Source organism: Rana temporaria, chromosome 4 (genome assembly GCF_905171775.1).
Source record: "Rana temporaria chromosome 4, aRanTem1.1, whole genome shotgun sequence".
Classification (NCBI taxonomy): domain Eukaryota; kingdom Metazoa; phylum Chordata; class Amphibia; order Anura; family Ranidae; genus Rana; species Rana temporaria.
The window spans coordinates 249,089,073-249,114,753 of record NC_053492.1 but is presented as its reverse complement, the minus strand read 5'-3'; the positions used below and the strand labels follow the sequence as shown (position 1 = coordinate 249,114,753).

General features: G+C 46.1%; 1 protein-coding gene and 2 non-coding genes across 3 annotated transcripts in view; all 3 read right to left on the bottom strand.

Annotated features, from left to right (window-relative positions):
• The window catches only part of UFL1 (UFM1 specific ligase 1), a 109,205-nt gene extending 85,666 nt beyond the window's left edge, over positions 1–23,539 (bottom strand). Inside the window, exons 1-4 of the mRNA XM_040350125.1 lie at positions 23,334–23,539; positions 8,000–8,145; positions 7,882–7,910; positions 4,553–4,650 (exon numbers count right to left, since the gene is read on the bottom strand). Of these exons, the coding sequence (XP_040206059.1) occupies positions 4,553–4,650; positions 7,882–7,910; positions 8,000–8,145; positions 23,334–23,410 (350 nt within the window). The 5' untranslated portion in view covers positions 23,411–23,539. The remainder of the gene's footprint in view (positions 1–4,552; positions 4,651–7,881; positions 7,911–7,999; positions 8,146–23,333) is intronic.
• TRNAK-CUU lies at positions 16,820–16,892 on the bottom strand. Its single transcript has one exon. It is a non-coding gene; the product is annotated as a tRNA-Lys (tRNA).
• On the bottom strand, positions 17,937–18,007 carry TRNAG-GCC. Its single transcript has one exon. It is a non-coding gene; the product is annotated as a tRNA-Gly (tRNA).
• Positions 23,540–25,681: the final 2,142 nt, after the last annotated feature.

The following is a 25,681-nucleotide window of genomic DNA, read 5'->3' as shown; positions in this document are numbered from 1 at the left end:
GTGCAGCCGATGGCATGGGGATCATACAGTAAAAGGTTACTTAAAAAAAACTTTAACCCACTTCAGCCCTGGAAGGTTTTACCCCCTTCGTGAAAAGGCCATTTTGTGCGATACGGCACTGCATTAATTTAACTGACAATTGCGCGGTCGTGTGATGCTGTACACGAATACAATTGATGTCCTTTTTTCCCACAAATACAGCTTTCTTCCGGTAGTGTTTGATCACCTCTGTGGTTTTTATTTTTTGGGTTCTAAACAAAAAAAAAAAAGACCGCCAATTTTGAAAAAATTATATATTTTTTTTCCTTTCTGCTATAAAACACACCCATTTAAAAAAAATGATTTCTTCATCAATTTAGGCCAATATGAATTCTGCTACATATTTTTGGTAAAAAAATAAATAAATACCAATAAGCGTATATTGATTGGTTTTCGCAAAATTTATAGTGTCTACAAACTATGGGATATTTGTATGCCATTTTTATTTATTTTCTTTCAAATTTACTATTAATGGCGGCGATCATCGATTTTTAGTGGTACTGCAACATTGCGGTGCACAAATTGAACACCTGACATTTTTGGGGGGAATCGTGACATTATAACAGTGATCAGTGCTAAAAATATGCACTGTACTAAAGACACTGGCAGGGAAGGGGGTTAACACCAGAGGCGATCAAAGGGTTAAGTGTGTCCCTAGGGCAGGGATATGCTTTCTTACTGTGTGGGGGATTGACTTACTGTATGAACAGAGAGATCCGTGTTCCTGCTTGGCAGGAACACGGATCTCTCTGTTCATACCTGACAGGACGGCGATCTGTGAACTTGAAAGATGACAAATATTACTTCTCTTGCTCAGTAAAGCTTCTCTAGTCACTTGTCCATATCCAAGATGATTTTTTTACACCCTTAGAAAGCCTGAAGGCGGTGCTTGGTTTTTGGGGTCCCGTACGTGGCTAGGCTCCCAAAAAGTCTCACACATGTGGTATCCCCGTACTCAGGAGAAGCAGCAGAATGTATTTTGGGGTGTAATTCCACATATGCCCATGGCATGTTTGAGCAATATATCATTTAGTGACAACTTTGCGCAAAAAAAAAAAATATATATATATATATATATATATATATATATATATATATATATATATATATATATATATATATATTTTTCCCGCAACTTGTGTCAAAATATAAAATATTCCATGCACTCTCAGCAAATAGCTTAGGGTGTCTACTTTCCAAAATGGGGTCATTTGGGGGGGATTTTGAACTGCCCTGGCATTTTATGCACAACATTTAGAAGCTTATGTCACACATCACCCACTCTTCTAACCACTTCTAAAGACAAAGCCCTTTCTGACACTGTTTGTTTACATAAAAACGTATTTTTTTTTTTTTTGCAAGGAAGTTAAGTTGAACCCCTAAACATTATATATTTTTTTTAAAGCAAAGGCCCTACAGAATAAAATGGTGGGTGTTGCATTTTTTTTCCACACAGTGTTCGCGCAGCGATTTTTCAAACACATTTTTTGGGGAAAAAATACACTTTTTTTTTATTTTAAAGCACCAAAACACACTATATTGCCCAAATTATTGATGAAATAAAAAAGATGATCTTAGGCCGAGTACATGGATACCAAACACGACATACTTTAAAATTGCGCACAAACGCACAGTGGCGACAAACTACATACATTTTTAAAAGCCTTTACAGGTTACCACATTAGATTTACAGAGTAGGTCTACTGCTAAAATTACTGCTCTCGATCTGCCCTCCGCGGTGATACCTCACATGCATGGTGCAATTGCTGTTTATATATGACTTCAGACCGACGCTTGCGTTCGCCTTTGCGCAAGAGCAGGGGGGGCAGGGGTATTTTTTTTTTTTTTTTTTTTATATTTATTTAGCTTTTTTTATTTTATTTGTAAACTGTTACTTCCATTTTATTATTTTTTTACCATTTTTATTGTTATCTCAGGGAATGTAAATATCCCTTATGATAGCAATAGTTAGTGTGACAGGTACTCTTTTTTTTTTTTTTAAATGGGGTCTATTAGACCCTAGATCTTTCCTCTGCCCTCAAAGCATTTGACCACACCAAGATCAGTATGATAAAATGCTTTCCCAATTGCGCTGTTTATATTCGGGGGGGGGGGGGCATTCCCTCCCACTGAATGTAAAAGCAGTCTAGAGGCTAATTAGCCGCTAGGACTGCTTTTACATGAAAGCCGACCGCTGGCTGAAAAGAATGATACCAAGATGATACCTAAACCCGCAGGCATCATTCTGGTGTAACCATTCAAAGTCCAGACAAATACCAGTACGTTGATGGTTCTTGTTGGACATGTATTGTAATCTTTTTTTTCATGCAGCCTGTTGGCTGAACAAAAAAAAGATTGATCGGTGGGTATGCCCACCATTAGAATACCTCCCTTCATCCACCCATTTCTAATGATGGGCATACATGCACCATTTATATATGCCGAAGCATGGGGGGCATCCTCCCGCAAAAACGTTATGCCGCGTACATACGGTCAGACTTTTCCACGTGCAAGCCTCCGTCGGAATTTCGACCGTATGTACGCGGCATTAGGAGCAAAATCGCTCCTCCGCCCCTAATGCCACCATGCTCCTACAAGCACTGGAGTCACGGCTTTATATATCGTGGGAGCAAACGCTGTTGCTGTCAAGATAAATAAGTCCGCGCAACAGCTGAATGGCGTACCTGAAAACAGTAAAGTAAATTACATACCTGAAAAGAAAGCATGAAAAAACATAACAACAATAAACCTTTGCAGAATAGAATACAGTAAAAAGAACAGAACAATAGAGAGAGAATAGAGAGGGAGAGAACAATAAAACGACAACTATTTTTTTATTTTTTATATTTTTTTTGTGTTTTTATTTTTTACTTAGAAAACGCTTTAAAAAAAAACTGTTAGCGATCGCAGGGATCAGGCCTGTCTCTGCGAACGCTGTAGTTATGTGTGTTGTGTTTTGTAAGTGACAGTGATCGATCGATACTGCACTTGGGTGGGTTGGGCTGGGCTGGGCGGAGGGGCAAAATGCAGGTGCTACTGGGTATCAGGGCTGATTCCGCTAACAATGCGTTTTTGGGAACCCTAAACTGCTGGGTACGCTAGTATAGATCTGATCAGATCAGGTATCAATCCGTTCAGATACTATACCACTAAGGGGGGTGTATGCTTTGCGCGTGGGTGTAAGCGTTACTGGCACTAACCTGGGGCGACACAGACCCTAACTGATGCTAAAATGTAATTGATATCACCTGCCGGGCGATCAGGGGGTTAAACTTTTATTGGGTTATATACGGCGGGTGCCCTGATGCTATAAGAAGCAAACTAACTAACCAGCGTCAACCGTAACACTTATACGGTGATCACTGGTGAAAGGCTTAACTAGGGGGCAATCAGGGGGTTAAATCCTTTGTTAGGTAATATATGGGGGTACCTGACGCTTTATAAAAACCTGGCGGCAAACCTAAATAACTAACTGGCTAACCAGCGTCACCAGTAACACTTATATGGTGATCACTGGTGAAAGGGTTAACTCTAGGGGCAATCAGGGGTTAAAACCTTCATTTAGAAAATTTATGGGAGTACCCAACGCTATAAAAACCTGGCGGCGAACCTCAAAAAATAACTAGCTATGTAGCGGCACCAGTGACACTAATACAGCGATCAGAAAAACGATCGCTTAGTGACGCTGGCAATAGGGGGTGAAAGGGTAAACTAGGGCGGTGATCAAGGGGTTAAACCTTTATTAGGGGGGGGGTAGGGGGCTACACTGGACCTAAAGGGGCCTAAGACTAACTGCCCTGCAACTTTTAACTGTCACACTGACACTAAATGCAGTGATCAGTAAATAAATGATCACTGCAATCAATGACACTGTAACAGTGTTTCACCGAACGAAAATACCGCAGAGAGGAGAGATGACATCACTTCCTCCTGCCTGTGTTTACATTACACAGGCAGAGGAATTCTTTCGGCGGAAGGAGATTGGCAGGGAGCGATCGCGAGGGGGTGGCCAGAAATGAACAGCCGCCCCCTCATCCCGGATCGCTCCCAGAGGCTAACCGACCGCCGCATGTACCAGGGAGGGGGGGGGTCCTGATTGGACCCCCGACCCACGTCTAGGCAGGGACGTACCGGCACGTCCATCTGCCTGCACGTGCCATTCTGCCGACGTATATTTACATGCGGCGGTCAGTAAGTGGTTAAAAATGTACTCCTAAAGTTTAACGATCTTTAAAGGTAATGGGGACAGATTTAAATTTGAAATGACATTTAAAAAATGCATTGCTAAAAAGTAAGGATGTTTCTTAAATCTGTACACTGTTCTGAGCTAGAGGTGAAAAAGATTTTGCACAGATGTTACAATGCCTCCATAGCCTGTCACTCTGATAATGATCTTGGACAATCGGTCCAACTGATTTGTTTAATTTATTTTTCAAGAATAAAAAACACGGTCAGATCAGACAAATGTTTTTCTGTCTATGGCCAGCCTGTGATTTATTGTTTGTTTACTTACTCATCTACAAGCTGTCCGAGTACCAACTGTACATTTTTTTCTGACCTCACAAGGTCATTTGCTCTGCTTTCAATGTGAGTAAGATCAACATTTACCACCTGTCAAAAAAAAAAAAAAAAAAAAAAAAAAAAAAAACACAATAAAATCAATTCAAAACCTTATCAACAGTGTTAATACACGAATATATGCACATTTTCTACTTTGGCAGATATGGAGAAACCGTTTTTTCTACCTTTACCAAATAAAATTCTATGGTCCTATAACCCTTCGGGGGGGGGGGGGGGGGGGTTACACACACACACACACACACACACACTCCCGGTGGTTGCAGCCACGAGGATTGCATGTAAATCTAACAAGCAGGCAGCTGCCTGTCAGATGAAAGCAGTTTAGTACCTCTGGCGGCGCCGGATTGCTTTCACCCCCACTCCCCACCCCATCTGCAGGCCCATGACCGGCATAGCGGGTGCCACTGGGTAAGGGAGCCGAGAAGGCACACATCCACTCTCCCTCCCTTCTTGAAGGTGTTTGACGTCACTTCTGGGTGCCCGTCATTTTTCCCGACTAGTATGGCCAGGTAGGAAATGTAATGCAATGCGATGCGATCTTTTAGACCCCGAATGTCTCATTAAAGAAAGACTGTCACCAAAAAATCATCCCATGGGGGCACTTACTGTCCTCTATGTGATGAAAAAAAGTAAAAATGAAAAAAAATTTTTTTAAATAAAATAATAAATCACACCCAAGCACATAATATCCCCCCAAAAAAGGTTTAGCTCCACATATACACACGTACAAACATAAACACACGTTGGGGGCAACTAAGCATAACAACTTTAGTTGTGATACATGTTACATTTCACTGTACACGCCAGCAATTTGTTTCTAGCACCAGACCTCCTCTGTAATGCTAAACTGACAGTCAGCAGCTCTCCTCTCCAGTCATCTGCGAAGTTTGGCGGCTCGGTTCTCAGTGCAGAGACGGCGAGGGACAGATGCAACATCGGTCTGATGCTGCATCCACCGAGGTAAGTATGAATCAAAAAAACAAAAACAAACATACTTCTCTTTTAACATGTTTGGTATCTATTTGACAATGAGCCGCAAACAGAAGCAACAAAATAGTTGTCGCTTCTAGGTTCTGACCGGAAACAGTGGGAGGAACAGCTTCAGTTACTCTCACTGTGAGTCTGGAGCAGGATGCCACCGGCCACATCATTAGTGGGCTTGCCAAACGTTCAGGAGAGCCCGGTAAAACAGCGTGGCCTGTCGGGTGACAGCATGAGCAGGCAAATCCACGGGGGACAGCATGAGCGGGTGGGTGACAGCATGAGCGGGTGGGTGACAGCATGAGCGGGTGGGTGACAGCATGAGCGGGTGGGTGACAGCATGAGCGGGTGGGTGATAGCATGTGCGGGTGGGTGATAGCATGTGCGGGTGGGCGATAGCATGAGCGGGTGGGTGATAGCATGAGCGGGTGGGTGATAGCATGAGCGGGTGGGTGATAGCATGAGCGGGCGGGCGATAGCATAAGCGGGTGGGCGGCGGGTGAGAGAGTGGGCGGTCAGCTGGGCAGCTCTGTGGGTGAGGGCGGCTGGTTAATCAACAAGCCGACGGGCGGGGGAGCAGACATCATCTCTCACAACACCCTGCATCCCTGCAGTAACTTCTGCCCTCACTGTGCAGGCAGCAGAGAGATTACATCATCTCTCTGCTGCCTGACTGACAACAAGCAAAACACCACCATAGCAAGTGACAATCCGCAACGTGTGGCAGGCGATGTGGCAAGTGACAATCCCCAACGTGTGACAGGTGACGTGGCAAGTGACAATCCCCAACGTGTGGCAAGTGACAATCTGCATATGGTGGCAGGCGACAGTGGCAAGCGACAATCCGCAACTTGTGACAGGCGACGTGGCAAGCGACACACTCAGAGCTCCCACTGATTCTGCATTATGGTGAGTTAAACTATTATTACATTGTAATATAAAATTATGTGCTTTAATCGTCCTGACACCATACCAACCATGGTACCGTGATGATTGAAGCACTAACACCAGCCATTTCCCCGATAAATTGCCTGCAAAAAAAAAAACGTATTTTCTGGCAGTGCCCCTCCCGAGACTAGACTCTGGATCCGGTCTTGGGCTAGATCAATTGGTATTTTTCGTGTTTGCTGAAAATGTTCATTAAAGTGGATGCAAACCCGACATTTTTTTATTTATTTTTTGCTGTCAAAATGTAGAGTAAAAGATTTCCTATCATCTGTGCCCAGTCTTGCCACACAGAGTTAATCCAGCTCTAAGCAATCCTCTTTTATTGTTCAGTGAGATAAAACAGACTAACAGAGAAAAACCTTAGTCCATTCCACCCCCTTGCGGTGAGTGACAGGTGATTTACATATCTCATGCACTAGCTTGAAGACAGGCATTATTTTTTAATTCCCACCCCCACTCCTTTTCTGAAGTCATGTGGTTACTTTTCTGGATTTTGACTGGATGTTACTGATTGTAGCAGAATTTAGTGTAAGAAATACACAGGACAAAATGCATGTTGACAAGGGGAGTGTAGAGGTGGGAGGGGAGTCTACTGACATCACGATTCCACCCACTGAGCTCCAGACAACAGACCCACCCACAGAATCTGCAGTTTTTCAGTTCTTATAACAGACAGAGGGGAGATATTGATAACATGCACACAAGTTGACAAAAAGGGGTTTGAATGCTTTGGATACAGGTCTGTTATGGATTGTAGGGAGCCCCCGCGCCGTTTTTTCGGCATAGATGGGTTCTTCTTACAACCCATACCAGACCTAAGGGCCTGGTATGCCCCTGGGGGGGAACCCATGCCGTTTTTTTATTTAAAATGTGGTGTGAATTTCCCCCTCGCGATTCATACCAAACGTCGCGGCTAGAATTGGCGGGAATCCAAGTCGGATCCTCGTTGCTTCTATGGCGGCTTTTTCCCCATCGCGGCGAGCCGGCTCGGCGCTGGTTCCCGCGACGGGGCTCTTAGGTGGTCAATCTCGCCGAGAAAGGGAGCGAGATTGACACAATAGCGCGGTCACCTACAGTATATCCTTATAGATCAGCACCACGGCAGTAGTTTAGAAAGGATGAGAGTGGGTTTACATCCACTTTAAAAAAAAAAGGAAGAAAGAAAGAAAACAAACAACAAATTGTAAGCTGCATTATTGTTCTTGGGTTTAGTTATCCTCTAATGTCTGAAGATAGCTTTGCAGACATAAGTAAACAACAAATTGAGGTTACAGGAACTGAAAGGAATACAAATTCACTGGTCATACCCCTGTGAATAGCAAATAAACATACCTGTTGCAGCTCGACTGTGTTTACTCTCCCTAGGAAAAAAAAAAGAAAGAAAAGCAAAGCAAATGAAGAATGTAATTTACTGTTTCCATTCCAAATTAATTCTGTTTGATCCACTCACCACCTCTGACTTGAAGCTCATCCCTTATTTCTTTAGAAATTTGTGAAGGTGTGATATATTCTTTTCCATCAAGAGTATGAACTACATCCAACTGCTTCTCAGCTATGAGTTTAGAAACAATCTCTATGCAGTTACGTTCTGATAACCTGCAGGGAAAATATAATACGCTTAAAAGAAAAGCATGTACAACCCATTTCATAGGTTAAAATTATTTCCTCAAAATCTAGTAGAACTGGTGCTCAAAAAAAAAAAACAGCGACATGGACATATGGACTTGATCTGACATATGCAGTTCTTACACCTCATAGCAGCCATATATTATTTCTTGCCCATTTTTCAGAGAATATGAATAACACAAAAACATTTCTTTCACTCATGGTTAGTGTTTGACTGAAGTCATTTATTATCAATCAACTGTGTTTACTCTTTTTAAGTCACAATGACAGAAACTACCCAAATGACCCTGATCAAACGTTTACATACCCTGGTGATTTTGGCCTGATAACATGCACACAAGTTGACACAAAGGGGTTTGAATGCCTATTAATGGTAACCATCCTCACCTGTGATCTGTTTACTTGTAATTAGTGTGTGTGTATAAAAGGTCAATGAGTTTCTGGACTCCTGACAGACCCTTGCATTTTTCATCCAGTGCTGCACTGACATTTCTGGATTCTAAGTCATGGGGAAAGCAAAAAACATTGTCAAAAGGATCTGCGGGAAAATGTAGTTGAACTGTATAAAACCGGAAAGGGATATAAAACGAGATCCAAGGAATTGAGAAAGCTAATCAGCAGTGTTCAAACTCTAATCAAGAAGTAGAAAATGAGGGGTTCTGTTAAAACCAAACCATGGTCAGGTAGACCAACTAAAATTTCAGCCACAACTGTGAGGAAAATTGTTTGGGATGCAAAGAAAAACCCCAAAATTACTTCAAATTCCGAAAGTCCCATAGTATTGGGGGGCACTTTTTGCTCCATACACAAATAACTTCAGGGGAAATACAGGACTCTCTGAAAACATGTGGTGTGACTGTTTCAAGATGCACAATAAGGAGGCACTTGAAGAAAGATGGGCTGCCTGGTGGAGTCACCAGAAGAAAGCCATTACTACGCAAATGCCACAAAGTATTATGCTTACAATATGCCAAACAGCACAGAGACAAGCCTCAAACCTTCTGGTACAAAGTCAACAAACAATAGTCACTGCCCCTACCTATGAATGGTATAATAAGGAGCGCTGGAATGGGCGTATAAACATACAAAAACATAGAATATCCAGGCTCAAACTTACCAACCAATCAGCAACCAACCAAATTCCCCTGTCTAACTGGTGCGTTAAAAACAGAGGCTTAGTTGCACACATCTGCAAATGCATGTGTAAGCTGCAGGCCCCGTCAAGGCGCTCTGTGTAAACTGCAGTCCTAACTGCAACATTGCATTTTATGTCTCCTCAGTGGGAGCACATGACTGCTGATGGATAGATAAGGGGCAGGTGACTGGAGGAGCCCAGCCCTCAATAAAGGGGCAGGAACACACTGCACACTAAGCACATGGAAGCAAAGGTGCTAGTGCGTTGCCTGACCACAATGACAAAAATACAACAAACAATAGTCACTGCCCCTACCTATGAATGGTATAATAAGGAGCGCTGGAATGGGCGTATAAACATACAAAAACATAGAATATCCAGGCTCAAACTTACCAACCAATCAGCAACCAACCACCTGCCCCTTATCTATCCATCAGCAGTCATGTGCTCCCACTGAGGAGACATAAAATGCAATGTTGCAGTTAGGACTGCAGTTTACACAGAGCGCCTTGACGGGGCCTGCAGCTTACACATGCATTTGCAGATGTGTGCAACTAAGCCTCTGTTTTTAACGCACCAGTTAGACAGGGGAATTTGGTTGGTTGCTGATTGGTTGGTAAGTTTGAGCCTGGATATTCTATGTTTTTGTATGTTTATACGCCCATTCCAGCGCTCCTTATTATACCATTCATAGGTAGGGGCAGTGACTATTGTTTGTTGTATTTTTGTCATTGTGGTCAGGCAACGCACTAGCACCTTTGCTTCCATGTGCTTAGTGTGCAGTGTGTTCCTGCCCCTTTATTGAGGGCTGGGCTCCTCCAGTCACCTGCCCCTTATCTATCCATCAGCAGTCATGTGCTCCCACTGAGGAGACATAAAATGCAATGTTGCAGTTAGGACTGCAGTTTACACAGAGCGCCTTGACGGGGCCTGCAGCTTACACATGCATTTGCAGATGTGTGCAACTAAGCCTCTGTTTTTAACGCACCAGTTAGACAGGGGAATTTGGTTGGTTGCTGATTGGTTGGTAAGTTTGAGCCTGGATATTCTATGTTTTTGTATGTTTATACGCCCATTCCAGCGCTCCTTATTATACCATTCATAGGTAGGGGCAGTGACTATTGTTTGTTGTATTTTTGTCATTGTGGTCAGGCAACGCACTAGCACCTTTGCTTCCATGTGCTTAGTGTGCAGTGTGTTCCTGCCCCTTTATTGAGGGCTGGGCTCCTCCAGTCACCTGCCCCTTATCTATCCATCAGCAGTCATGTGCTCCCACTGAGGAGACATAAAATGCAATGTTGCAGTTAGGACTGCAGTTTACACAGAGCGCCTTGACGGGGCCTGCAGCTTACACATGCATTTGCAGATGTGTGCAACTAAGCCTCTGTTTTTAACGCACCAGTTAGACAGGGGAATTTGGTTGGTTGCTGATTGGTTGGTAAGTTTGAGCCTGGATATTCTATGTTTTTGTATGTTTATACGCCCATTCCAGCGCTCCTTATTATACCATTCATAGGTAGGGGCAGTGACTATTGTTTGTTGTATTTTTGTCATTGTGGTCAGGCAACGCACTAGCACCTTTGCTTCCATGTGCTTAGTGTGCAGTGTGTTCCTGCCCCTTTATTGAGGGCTGGGCTCCTCCAGTCACCTGCCCCTTATCTATCCATCAGCAGTCATGTGCTCCCACTGAGGAGACATAAAATGCAATGTTGCAGTTAGGACTGCAGTTTACACAGAGCGCCTTGACGGGGCCTGCAGCTTACACATGCATTTGCAGATGTGTGCAACTAAGCCTCTGTTTTTAACGCACCAGTTAGACAGGGGAATTTGGTTGGTTGCTGATTGGTTGGTAAGTTTGAGCCTGGATATTCTATGTTTTTGTATGTTTATACGCCCATTCCAGCGCTCCTTATTATACCATTCATAGGTAGGGGCAGTGACTATTGTTTGTTGTATTTTTGTCATTGTGGTCAGGCAACGCACTAGCACCTTTGCTTCCATGTGCTTAGTGTGCAGTGTGTTCCTGCCCCTTTATTGAGGGCTGGGCTCCTCCAGTCACCTGCCCCTTATCTATCCATCAGCAGTCATGTGCTCCCACTGAGGAGACATAAAATGCAATGTTGCAGTTAGGACTGCAGTTTACACAGAGCGCCTTGACAGGGCCTGCAGCTTACACATGCATTTGCAGATGTGTGCAACTAAGCCTCTGTTTTTAACGCACCAGTTAGACAGGGGAATTTGGTTGGTTGCTGATTGGTTGGTAAGTTTGAGCCTGGATATTCTATGTTCTGGTACAAAGTCACTTGGAGTGATGAGACCAAAATTTAGCTTTTTGGCTACAACCATAAACGCTACAATTGGAGAGCAGTCAACAAGACCTACAATGAAAGGTACACCATTCCTACTGTGAAACACGGAGGTGGATCCCTGATGTTTTGTGGATGTGTGAGCTACAAAAGGCACAGAACATTTGGTCAAAATTGTTGGCAAGATGAATGCAGTACGTTATCAAAAACACAAGGCCAAGTTTCAAACAAAATAAAATGACTGCGTTGTCATGAAGATCAAGTGAAATGGTGAATAAACTATGAATTATAATTGTTTTAGAAAGCCAAGCTGCAACTTCCTGTGTGATACACACAAAATCAACAACTTTAATATTAAAGCGGAGGTTCACCCGCACATGACCCTTTTTCCCCTTAGATGGATGCTCGTTTTGTCTAGGGGAATCGGCTAGTTGTTTTAAAATATGAGCCGTACTTACCGTTTACGAGATGCATCTTCTCCGCCGCTTCCGGGTATGGGCTGCGGGACTGGGCGTTCCTATTTTGATTGACAGTCTTCCGAGAGGCTTCCGACGGGCGCATCCATCGCGTCACGATTTTCCGAAAGAAGCCGAACGTCGGTGCGCAGGCGCAGTATACAGCCGCACCGACGTTCGGCTACTAGTGATGCGATGGATGCGACCGTCGGAAGCCTCTCGGAAGACTGTCAATCAAGAAGGAACGCCCGCTTCCGAAGACCCATACCCGGAAGCGACGGAGAAGATGCATCTCGAAAACGGTAAGTACGGCTCATATTTTAAAACAACTAGCCGATTCCCCTAGACAAAACGAGCATCCATCTAAGGGGAAAAGAGAAAAAAATATATAATTGGGTGAACTCCCGCTTTAAGTTGCGCTAAACCTTCATATAAAGTAAATCTGTGCAATAAACATTGATTATGCTACACTTCCATATAAAGTGACTCCGTGCAGATAAAGAATTAATTGGTTATCACATTGTGTCACACTGTAAATAGTCCATTATATTAAAGATGAATTTCAAATGTGAGACTGACACATATTACATCTTGTGCAGGGGTCCCTCTTGCCCACTCCTTGTTCTAGCCCTGAGTTTTCTATTGGTGCACAGAACTAATATCCAGGCCGGCCTAAAAAAAATTAAATCATTCCCACCCTCCCAAGCATATGATCATTGTGTCTAGGGGGGGGAATGTTACGGAGCGTAGTAACTACATTGATTTTCCAGCAGCCAGTTATACAGTCTTCTTATTTCCCACCCTGGAATGTGGGTGAACACTTGATATCATTACCTAAAATGCAGGACCAGTTGTGGCCACTAATACTACATTGTATATGATGATGTGAGATGGGTGGTGATACAACTGAAGAAGAAGAAGAAGAAGAAGAAGTGTGGTTTCAAGGGACCCATTATGGGAACTGGTGGGAAGGACCCACAGATTATGCCAAGAGTTCCTCCCTATTTGATGTTCCATAAACAAAACAAGCATTATACCCTGCCCATGTTTGGGTGAAGACACATTTTATGTTCAGGCTAGCTAAACCCACAACAGTAAAAATCAGTCTGTATATGCAGTAAAGCATGCTTGTTAATTACTCACTGTGGAATCTAAGGGGTTAATCCTCTGTATAGCATATAAAAACCTGTGTGATCCTGTCTCTTTGATCCTCCTCTCTTTCTACTGTCCCCTAATTATTTCCTGATAATACAGAGCTCGGGGACAAGCTGCACATGCTCAGTTTGGTGTGTATTGCTAGAGAGTTTTTCTTTTTTCTTGGGAGAATGCATGTGATCAGCACAGGGCCAATCAGCACTGTCCAGAGAATGAAAACTCCTCCTACAAGCTTTACTAGGAACTGGTACAAGTCACAAGACTGCTATATACTGCTGATGAGAAAAGGTATTTAGCTGTTTACATTTACTAAAATAATTGCATTTCCATGTTCTGTGTGCTGTGGGAGACCAGATATAATAAATGCAGGTTCTGGGTTTAGAAACAATTTAAGTTTTTACTATGATGAACGGTGTCACTCACCAAGTTCAGAAAGAGATAGGGTTAGGTCAAGTTTGATTTTTACAGTCAAGGACTTCCATATAAAATTTCATCTGCCTATATACAGCATCTGGATCTAATGATAATTTTGACATGTAAAGGATGATTAAAACTAAAAGAATTCCACCATTCACACTGATCAGCGCTGCAGCAGTGATCAAACAATTTTTTTTAAGGCTGTGAAAATTAACGATTAATTCCTCGATTAATCCTTAATTTCTTTGATCGATCAAAATAATTTTGATTGAGTACGATCCGCGGATTAAGCTCCGCGGTCTCGCCCATAGGAAAAGCCGTGGCTTCGGCCTAGCTCTGGAGCCGCGGCCATCTTGGTACACCGGGCGGCAGCCTAATAGCAGCGCGCTGACGTCATCATTTGTTTTCTGCTGTGAGTGTGCTTTCTATTCTGGGAGATGTGCGGACATTACGGTTATAATTAATCGAATATAGTCGATTAAAAAAAAACAGAATGGGACGAATACTCTAGGTGTGGCCGGACCAGAGTCTTGTAGAGCGGGAAAATTATTGAAGTAGTAGATCTGGTGAAGAGTTTTATCTCTGCAGTTAATCCCCTTTTTAATGCATGCCAATAATAGGATTTTTTGTACTCACCGTAAAATCCTTTTCTCTGAAGTCCATGGACGGACACAGCTCCTTAAGTCTTGACAAGTGGGTTATGTTCCCTGTTTACAGGAGAGGACTAGGCAGAAACATGTTAAATGGTTAAATACATGTTACATTAACAGAGTTGAACAGCCCCGCCCAGGGGGCGGTCCCTCCAGACATAACCCTCCTCACTGCAGCTTGCAGCCTCAGTTCGTAACAAGCAGTACAAACCTAAAAAGGAGGGGTGGGAGCTGTGTCCGTCCATGGACTTCAGAGAAAAGGATTTTACGGTGAGTACAAAAAATCCTATTTTCTCTTATCGTCCATGGACGGACACAGCTCCTTAAGTCTTGACAAGTGGGACGTCCCCAAGCAGTGTCAAAAAACGAGGGGTGGGAAATATATCAGTAAAACCAATTTTAACTTCACCCCAAAATAAGCAGAGCTCCTCAAATGGAGGAGATGCAACTTCAAACGGCCGCCTGCAAACACTAGCGAGCGAAAAAAAAAGCATCAGAAGATGCACTCACAGCAACCATGTAAATTCTGGAAAGGCTGTGAACGGACGACCAAGTCGCCGCCTCGCACACCTGAGACCGACGCATGTTGTCGGACCGGAAAAGGGGGGCCCGCCCCTTAAGAACACAGGCCTGTATGACAGCCTACCTGATCCACCGAGAAATGGTGGGCAACGAGATTGTCAGTCCCCTTTTGTGGACCAGACACCGACACTAAAGAGTCAGATCTTCCGAAACTGAGCAGTAGCAGGCTAGTATACCCGCAAAGTGCGTACCCCGCCTAAAGTATGAAAGGCAACCTCCGTAGGATGCGGCGGCCGAGGACAGAAAGATGTGAGAAACAATGTCCTTATTCTGGCGAAAAAGCCGAAACCACCTTCGGAAGAAGGGTAGGTCGCGGACGCACCACCACCTAAGGCTATGAAGGATCAAACATGGCGGCTTGCAAGACAAGAGCGCCAACTCAGAAACCCCTCTGTAACAGAGGTAAAAGCCACTTAAAGGGGCCACTTCTGAGGTAGTGTCAAGAGAAAATCTCTCTGATGTTTCCAAAAGGAAGATTCCCGAAGAACCGAGAGCGCCAGAGTCAAAACTCATGCGGGAAAAGATGGGCCAAGGGGGGGGGGGGGGTAAGGTATAGGATAAGCCCCCTCCACAAAAAAAGGTACCCACCAGGGAACGGCCGCAGAAAGGCCACTGAAAGAACACAGCCAAGGCTGAAATCTGCCCCCAAACGGTGCTCTAAGCTAATTTTTTGATCCACCGAGCTGTAAAAACAGCAGGCCGATGGACCCCGAGTACGTCCGTGGACGTCACTCCATCTCTTTGCACCCAGAGATGTAGGTCCGCCAGACACGACGGTAGGTTCACCGGAAGAAGACTACCGTGCCCTCAGCATTGTTGAGGTGACCGGGTCGGACAGACCCCGGTCCCTTAAAGTCTGGCTTCCAATAGCCCTGTTGAGCAAGTCAGTGACTGTACAACAGGAGGAAGTATGGGACCTCGAGACAGGAGGACCTCCTGCCCTGGCTACCGCCAGGGTACCTCCGCTACCAGGCGGCCGAAATCGGCGCACCCAGGATCTGAAGCTATTAAAGTCGTCGGGATTCCTCAGCCTCCACTCTGTGGGGAAGCCACTACAATGGGGGAAAGGCATAAAAGTCGCCGAGACAGACCCCACAGGGCCACCAGCGCAACTTGCACGTCTGTACCAGATCGCTAGATCTGGCCACTAACCTTGATACCCCTGTGGCTGAGACGAGTGGCTAGGAGATCCATGCCCTGCGAGGCTCACCTCCTGCCGGGGAGTTGAATCCATGTACCAAGACCAGTTGTCCTGATTCAACATCAGGCGACTCCAGTAGCCCGCCTGCCGGCATACCTGATGGTAGCCCGAAGCCACCGGCGTGGCGTTGTTAGGTTGAATCAAGATCGGACGACCTTGCAACCCCCTCGACCATGAGGAGAGGCATAGCCTCTCATAGTACCGCCCATAGTACTAGGGCAAGTAACGGTAGACAAGGTCTACGGCACCTGGTATTTCCAGGCGGACTCCCACCCAGGTGCTAACCAGGCCCGAGCTTGGGCAGTTACCGAGATTGGGCGCATATAGGCCTGTGTGGTCGTAGGTCCACTCACGTCCAGCGACTCTGGGCCGACCGGACCCCCCAGACGCCCTCACAACCCTAGAGGTTGGCGTCCATTGTAATCTCCACAGAAGGGAAGAAACCACCTCCCAGACCGAAAAGTCAGGGATCCCAGCCACCAATTCAGAGAGACACTGACTAGGTGGCGTACCTGAATCTGATGATTCAGAGACCAGAGATTCGAGTCGTAGGCACTCCAAACTGAGTCGGAACCAGGGCCGACTCCAAATGTTTAACACCCACCCGAATTCACGGAGGGTCCGAAAAGCCACAGACACAACCTCTGAGTCAGGAAGTCGTCTAAGTAGCCACGACAGCAAAGCCTCGCTGTCCCAACAAGGATAGGATAAGTGCAAAACTCCTTGGTGAAAATCATTGGTGGCGCCCAACGTGGGGCACGAACCCACGACCCTGAGATTAAGAGTCTCATGCTCTACCGACTGAGCTAGCCGGGCTGCTGGCACCAGTTCAAAAGGAAGGCCCACAACTGACCGTGGGCATCTCCATCGCGAGGCACAGAAAAACTCTATGACTTGCGCAAAGTTGAACAAGCATGTATGCGTCCTTATGTCCAAGGACGCCAGAAAGTCCCCCGGATGGAGCGCAGCTAAAAAGCTATATAGGTAGCAGCCCCATGGTGGGTCGTACCTATGACCTTTTGCACTGAAGTGCAAGTGGCTACCCCACTGAACGAATGGATTCCGAGCGGACCTACCCATCATTTACAAAGACCTTTTGGTCCTTGAAGCCCAAAATCGGATGGATCATGCCCATCCTTGGGACCGAGATAGAGTCCCTCAAACCACTAGTCCTGCGGAAAAGATAAAATCACACCGCAGCTTAGCAAGTCCCATACTGCTCAAAGGCAGACCGAGCCGGGAGAGGGAGACACGAGGGAAGAAAACTGTTCGGTGGATCGGAAGGGACCCTATCTAGTACCCCGAAGATACCACCTCACAGACCCACTGTCGGAGGGCAGGGAGGTTCACCGAGCTGTTAACAGCAAAGGCGACCCCCCACTTAAGAGACGGGCAGGGGAAGCTACATACATTGGCGGGTTCGGGTGCCGGCGCAATTGGCTTACGCACCCAGGGACGGATCAGCCCCCCAGCTGAGCCCTTGTCGGCCCAGGAGGTTCGCCCGCGGCCCCTGACTGACGGAAAAAGACCGCTTTGGAAAAAGAAGGACCCGGCCCACGGCGGGGCCCCTTCCCCCTGGAAGCCTGAGGGAGGAGAGCGCTCTTCCCTCCAGTGACATCCTTGATAATGTCAACCAGCAAGGACCCAAAGGTCTCCCACCCAAAAAGGGTAAATCAGTCAGGGCGTATGTTAGAGACCTGGCCAGCAGACCAGCATTCCAACCAGAGAAGGCGCCATCTCAGAAACCAAAGCCCTGGATATCAAGGGCGCGGCATCCAGTGAAACATCACAGACATATACAGGGCCCTGGACCTGCAGGTCCGTTAGCCTAACAACTTCGGGAGAGAGTAAAGTACTCATTGCATTGTCCGGGAATCGAACCCGGGCCTCCCGCGTGGCAGGCGAGAATTCTACCACTGAACCACCAATGCATTTATCCACTGTATGGTTCAAAATGCTCACTCAGTGAGCGACTGGGATCCAGAGTAGTGGCCACAATAGGCCGCAAGACAGACCCCAGCATGATAGACATGGAACGGGTCAGAACTTCGGATCTTCTCAGTCAAATTCATACAAGCGGGGGTGTCCCGCAATAGGGGGGGGTGGTCACCTATACATGACGCCCGGAGGGTCCACCACCGGAGGAGAAGCCCACTCTCTTAAAAGGCTCCCCTCAAGGGGCACCGAGCCGCCAGGCGGTGAGGGACTACAAAAGCCCTCAGTGGCTTTTCTCATTCCGCGTTTTTTTTAAAAAAATTAGCAAGAAAGGGCACAGAAGGAAAACCTACACAGAGCGGTCTGATTTGTGTGATCCCAAAAAAGACCAAGCCCTCAGCGGAAACCCAGCTGCACTATCCAGCTACAGGGAGTCCCGTACAGCAGTGAGAAGCGCACCTCTAAGTGCCTTATCCTGCACCCCCAGGTATCTGGTCCATGGCTCCATCTGTGACAGAGCATTCCCCAGGGGATAAGAGGGGGGGGGGGGAGGGCACTCCTTTGACCCCTGCCCGTCCACAGTCCCCCACCCTGGCACCAAGGTGTCCAGGACAAACAGTAAAAAACCATCTGTGGGATCCCAGGTGGGGAAGGACCAGATACTGACTCCAATAGAGCAACCCATACACATAGTGTGTATGTATAAATTGCCATTGATTTACAGAAGCTCCAACACCCTATGCAGGGCAACTCACCCTTCGCTGCGCTGGTCGGGGGTATAACAGGGGACTCACCGAGGAGGCGACTGCCCAGCGCGCCATCCGCCCACAGCACACGGCGTGTGGGGAGGAAAAAATACTGTGAGGAGACTGCGGCATCCGAGGGACCTGTGTGTACTGTAGGATTCAGCACTAGGGGTCAGCCAAGATGGCCGCCGAACGTCCTCGGAGCGCGGCTACGGCAAAATGGCCACCAATGGGAGTTTTCAATGCAATTGAAAACCACCCCAAAAATGGCGCCAGAGCCGGCCGAATGGCGGCAAAACGCAGCATTTAAACAGCAAAAGCCTCTAAGGCTTTTAAAAGTGAAAAAAATTACACACAGAAACCTCACAGAAAAACTCAGGCCAGACACAGTCCCCTCAGGGAGCCCCCCCCCCCCCCCCCCGACAGCGGCAAATGTTTGCAATGCAGCAGAGGGAAAGGAGCAGGGGAGGGAGGAGAAAAGGCCCCCCAAACCCCGGGAATGCCCAGCCGTACCAACCCACCTAAGCGGGAGGGACTGTACTTACCTCAGAGCGAGCATTCGCTGACGCATTCCTGACAGAACTACAACCGCAATGGAGGTAGCTGTCGGCCCGGTCCACTGTGAGTGAGACAACACCACAGCCCAGTCATATGTGGACCTCGGAGCAAAGCTCACCGGCCACCTCAGGAGTCATGAGGTATGGCGTGGCAGACCAAGCCTCTTTGCAAAGGTGTGTCCACGCATGCTGGTCGGACTGAGAAGACTACAAGGATCTATAATATCCAGCCTGTCTCTCAGCCGACAGTTGAAAGAAGATTCTTTAAGAAAAAATTAAAAGAAAAGAAAATAAAAGAAAATTTCTCCTCAAGGCGCTGGGCCCAAAGGGAGCCATACGTCCATCTCCTTTGCTAGGCAGAACGAAACTGAGGCTGCAAGCTGCAGTGAGGAGGGTTATGTCTGGAGGGACCGCCCCCTGGGCGGGGCTGTTCAACTCTGTTAATGTAACATGTATTTAACCATTTAACATGTTTCTGCCTAGTCCTCTCCTGTAAACAGGGAACATAACCCACTTGTCAAGACTTAAGGAGCTGTGTCCGTCCATGGACGATAAGAGAAATTCTGTTTTCTTTGTTAGCAGAAGCTTGGCATTGCATGCCATTGCTGAGCCTATCACCTACTAGGACCCCCAGGTCCTTTTCCATCCTAGATTCCTCCAGAGGTTCTCCCCCTAGTGAATAGATGGCATTCATATTTTTGCCACCCAAATGCATTATTTTACATTTTTCCACATTAAACCACATTTGTCACGTAGTTGCCCACCCCATTAATCTGTTCAGATCTACTTGCAAATTTTCTACATCCTGCGGAGAAGTTATTTCCCTGCTTAACATCGTCTGCAAATACAGAGATTAAATGGTTTACCCCATTCTCCAGATCTTTTATGAACAAATTAAACAGAATTGGCCCCAGCACAGAACCCTGGGGGAACCCAACTTTCTACCCCATACCATTCCGAGTATTTCTCATTTATCACTACCCTCTGAACTTGTAGCCAGTTTTCAATCCATGTACTCACCCTTTGGTCCATGCGAACGACCTTACTTTGTACAGTAAACGTTTATGGGGAACTGTGTCAAATGCTTTTGCAAAATCCAGATACACCCCATCTATGGGCCTTCCTTTATCTAGATGGCAACTCACCTCCTCATAGAAGGTAAATAGATTGGTTTGTCAAAAGCGATTCTTCATGAATCCATGCCGATTACTGATAATGATACTGTTCTCATTACTAAAATCTTGCCTATAGTCCCTTATCATCCCCTCCAAGAGCTTACATACTATTGATTGTTAGGCTAACTGGTCTGTAATTCCCAGGGATGTATTTTGGCTCTTTTTAAATATTGGTGCTACGTTGGCTTTTCTCCAATCAGCTGATACCATTCCAGTCAGTAGACTGTCAGTAAAAATTAGAAACAATGGTCTGGAAATTACTTGACTGGTCCCAGGGATTTATTAAGTCTAATTTTAATTCTCTCCTCTGTTAGCTATGAGGGTGCTTCCTGTGATGTGTCATGAGGACAAACATTGCAGTTTTGATTACTGAAGCCCCCCTGATTCCCTCGTGAGGACTGAGGAGAAGAATAAATTCTTCTGCTAATTTGTCGGCTGTACATCTCCAGTTCCACCACATCCCAAGGGTGCTTTATTGGAGTGAGATCTGGTGACTAGAGGATATTGGAGTACAGTGAACATTGTACATTATTCTGCTGGAAGTAGTCATAAAGGGATGGACATGGTCAACAACAATACTCAGGTAGGCCGTGGTGTTTAAACTATGCTCAATTGGTACCAAGGGGTCCAAAGTGTGCCAAGAAAATATCCCCCACTCAATTACTCCACCAGTCTGAACCGTTGATACAAGGCAGGGTGGATCCATGCTTTTATGTTGTTTACGCCAAATTCTGACCCTACTATCTGAATGTTGCAGCTGAAATGGAGACTCCTCAGACCAAGCAAAGTTTTTCCAAACTTCTATTGTCCAATTTTGGTGAGCCTGTGCAAATTGTAGCCTCAGTTTCCTGTTCTTAGCTGCCGATAGCCGACTTTTTTTGTACATTTAACCACTTCAATACCAGGCACTTTCGCCCCTTCCTGCCCAGGACAACTTTCAGCACTGTCACACTTTGAATGACAATTGCGCAGTCATGCAACACTGTAACCAAATTTTTATAATTTTTTTCCCACACATAGAGCTTTCTTTTGGTGGTATTTGATCACCTCTGGGGTTTTTATTTTTTGCTAAACGAACTAAAAAAAGACCAACATTTTTGATAAAAATGTCATAAAATGTTGTTTTCCCCTTCACTGACAGGCACCGCTGAGGCGGCACTGATATGTAGAATTGATGGGAACTGATGTGCAGCACTGACAGGCGGCTGTGATGGGCACTGATGAAAAGGTGCTGATTAGTTACTGACAGGTGTTACTGCTGGGCACTGATTGGCACTGAAAATATTTATTATTGGGGCACTGCTTGCTTGCTGATTGGCAGATCTGAGGGGGCTGTGCTGATAATCAATGTGATGATTATCAGCACAGACCCCCCCCCCCGACAGGAAGAGCCACCGATCGGTTCTCTCCCTGTCAGCGCGAACCGAGGAATGCTGATCACGTGGTAAGAAGCCTGACAGAGACTCCTTATCACGATCGGAGATGCGGCATGTCAGACTGACACGCCGCACTCATGATTGGGGCGCGCGTTGGTATGTTATCCTGCTGGACGCCCAGTCAGGATAACAGAACCACTTCCCGGCCATCATTCTGCATACGGCAAGCGGGAAGTGGTTAAAAAAAAAACGAATTTACACTGCCATTTTACATTTTTGTGTTTTTTTAGCACTGTTATTGCTGTCACAAGGAATGTAAACATCCCTTGTGACAGCAATAGGCATGTGAGAGGTACTCTTTAGATTGGGGGTCTTTAAGACCACAAAACCCCTCCTCTGAACTTCAAAATCTGTGTTTTTGAATACTTTATTTTTTAAAACTAGCGCCTTTAATATGCCAGTAATCCGGGAAGTCATGTCATGATATCACTTCCGGATTACTAGATCCGAGACCTGAACGAAGCATCGGCTATGTTCGGGTCTTTGGCCAGCCGGTGGATGTGCTAGCTGCTTGCTCCGGCCTCCCAATGGGACAGGAGAGGCCGGGCGAGTTGCTGCCATGTGATTGGCTGATTAGCAATTTGTGTTACCAAGCAACTGAACAAGTGTACCTAATAAAGTGGCGGGTGAGTGTATGTGCAGGTATTTTTTGGCCTTGTTTACACAGGGCATACAACTGTACAGGGCTGTGTTTACCTGCACAGGGATGCTCAGGTGTTCCATACATCGCTGTGTAGGAAGTCCCATTGCCTTCTATTGGAACATAACCACCATATATCAATATCACACCAGTGTGAGTGGGTGCCCACATACCCTGGGAGCAGCTGGCAACACGCACCCACACAGCGACTTCCTACACAGTGATTTACAGAACACCCCGTGTGGGAAAACACGACCCTCCACGGGCGTACGCTATTATATGACCTGTGAGAACAAGGCTTTTTTTGCAAATAGTGGACTTAGACTTCCTACCTTTTGGAATGGGCTGTAAGCACAAAAATGGGCACAAAAAGCATGCAGCGCTTTCTCTGGCGTTTAAGCGTTTCTGTGCATTAAAGTGCGGTGCATTGGGGCACCATTCAAAGCGAACGACTCCGCAATGCCATGACACATGCAACGTATGTTGTGGTAATGCATGAAATCACAAAAGTGCCTTTCACCCCCTCATACGCTGCATTTTAGACATCCTCATCACATATTATGAGGAGAAACGCCAGTCACACTGCAGTAGATATAACATTAGAAAGAGTCGAAGTCCTGTGCAATGTCAGGTGGGTGCAGTGAGCAGCAGAGCATGCTGGGAGATGTAGTTGTAGAAGCCTAGGCCGGCTGTGTGGTGCAGGGAATATACAGGCCGTACATATGATATGACAGTGTATTGCTATGGCCGCTGCACAGCCCGGGTTACCTCTGCACGGTGTCGCTGAGCTGAGCTCTCTGGAAGTCAGCGGCCAGGCGCCGTATTTCTTCCCAGTCTGCAGACATGTCTGTATTGTGTGAGATGTGAACGTCCTCCGTACAGACACGTCACCTCACCGGCTACGGAGACCGGGCCAGACCAACCTTCCTGGGAGGAGCTGAGCTCGGAGCACCGTGTGTGACACCAATAGAGGAGCTCAGGCGCTGCACACTGTCACAGTGCAAGCATCATTGTGCACGGCAGTCTATGCATTGTTATTCACATGGGCTCCATAGGGAATGGCCTGCTAGTTGCCAGGGTCTCTGTCACAAGGTTTCCTCTCTATCTGTTTTGGTGGCAACAACCCCTTTAATTTTCAGTAGTAAAATAAATAACACAATTTGTAAGGATGCACACAATCAGCCCATATAGCATTAACCTAGGTTTGCATCTATGCGCAGCTGATGCAAATTTGTGGTGTGTTTTGGGGGTGTATCGGGTCCACCTGCCAGTTTTTCAGGCAGACCTAATCAGAAGGTCCATGCATTCTTATGGGCAGGCTGGTGTAAACAGACTTCTTTCCTAATGTCTTCATGTTTCTCTTTCCAGCCAATCAGGAAGCGGGTCCACGGCCACGGCCCACGAGTCCAAACACATATGAACTACACAGGTTCTGAGGCAGATTTAATGCAGATAAGCAATGGCGACTCTAGGGGGGGGGGCCTGAGGGGGCCCTGACCCCTCCAACATTATGCTGTGCCCCACCATACAGTCTGTCAGAGTGGACCTGATTGTGATAAGTTGGGGTCAGAGCCAGAATCATTTGACAGTGTTGCAGTTCCACATCAGGTCTACTACTGACGTTGGGTGAGAAGAGAAAATTCTGTATTTGTAGAATTTGATTGGCAGAAACATCACAGCGGACCTGATAGGGTCTAACACTAAATAGATAGCCACTAGCACCTTCCCCACCATAGTCAGTGAATGAATGACTCACTCATTCAGCTGACATGTCAGTTTAATAGTTTGTAATCAGCATTGCTGATTCCACATAGTTAAAGCGGTAGTTCACCCTCACTGACTTGATTTTACCATCGAGACAGGCATTGTAGCGCGAGCTACAGTATGCCTGTCCCGATTTTTTTAACCCCGGACTCACCTTGTAATCGTACATTGTAGATTTCGGCTCCCGCGGGGAATGGGCGTGCCTATGGAGAGGGAGGATGATTGACGGCCGGCCCTGGCACGTCACTCTCCCCGAAGACAGCCGGAGTAGGTCTCGGCTCTTCACGGCGCCTGCGCACAGGCTATGCGCAGGCGCCGTGAAGAGCCAAGCCTATTTCGGCTATTTCCGAAGAAGCGTGACGCGCCAGAGCCGGCCGTCAATCATCCTCCGTCTCCATAGGCACGCCCATTCCCCGGTATCTTCGATGTACGAGTACAAGGTGAGTACGGGGGTAAAAAAATCGGGACATGCATACTGTAGCTCGCGCTACAATGCCTGATTTTATGGTAAAAGAAAAAAAAATATTTTTTTTTGCGTTGATAGGGTGAACCCCCGCTTTAAAGTGGATGTAAACCCTCTATACACCCAGTGAAGTGAACAGCCTCAGATGATACACAGAGATTAACCAAATCTCCCTACATAGGTTTTACATGTATATCTGATGTGTTCACATTTATATACTGTTAAGTTCAGATCGTGATAGGAGACTTTCTCTTCCTGGTTAACACAGGGTGTGATGTCTGGGCATACAGCCAAGATAGTTAACATTGCTGATTGGATGAAAGGCACACACCCCCTCTCATCATAGTCTGAGACTCTCAGAGCTGTTTTGTAATAGGAGCTGCTCTCTGCTAATCTATTTTAGAAACCTCCTTTGACAAAAGTTTCTGGCTGCTTTTGTCTAAAAAGTCAAAAAATATGTCAGGAGCTCTCAGGCTGATAACAGAGGAACTGTTCAGAAGAGAGCTATAAGACTTAGCTCATTGAAAAGAGATAACAAAATACTGCAGATATATGTGCTCAGCTCAAATTTAATGAATCAGCTTTACATCCACTTATATTTACATATTGGCCCTGAGTAGTGGTAGACAACATACTGTAAGGCCTCTTTCAGACAATGTGTCAAGCGAATCCGTCTGCTCAGCAAGGGGTTTTTCTGCTGATGTCCGCAGAGCAGGTGGATGACAGGTCCGTGTCTGCTCAACTATGCAGAGCGGACACAGACACAGCCCACTGTTCTCTATGGGGCAGTCGGACAGAAACTAACTGCCTATCCGTTTCCAATCGACTGTCATCCAATCCACCAGACAGATGGGAAACACATCCCCATCCATCTGTTTTTAGCAGATTG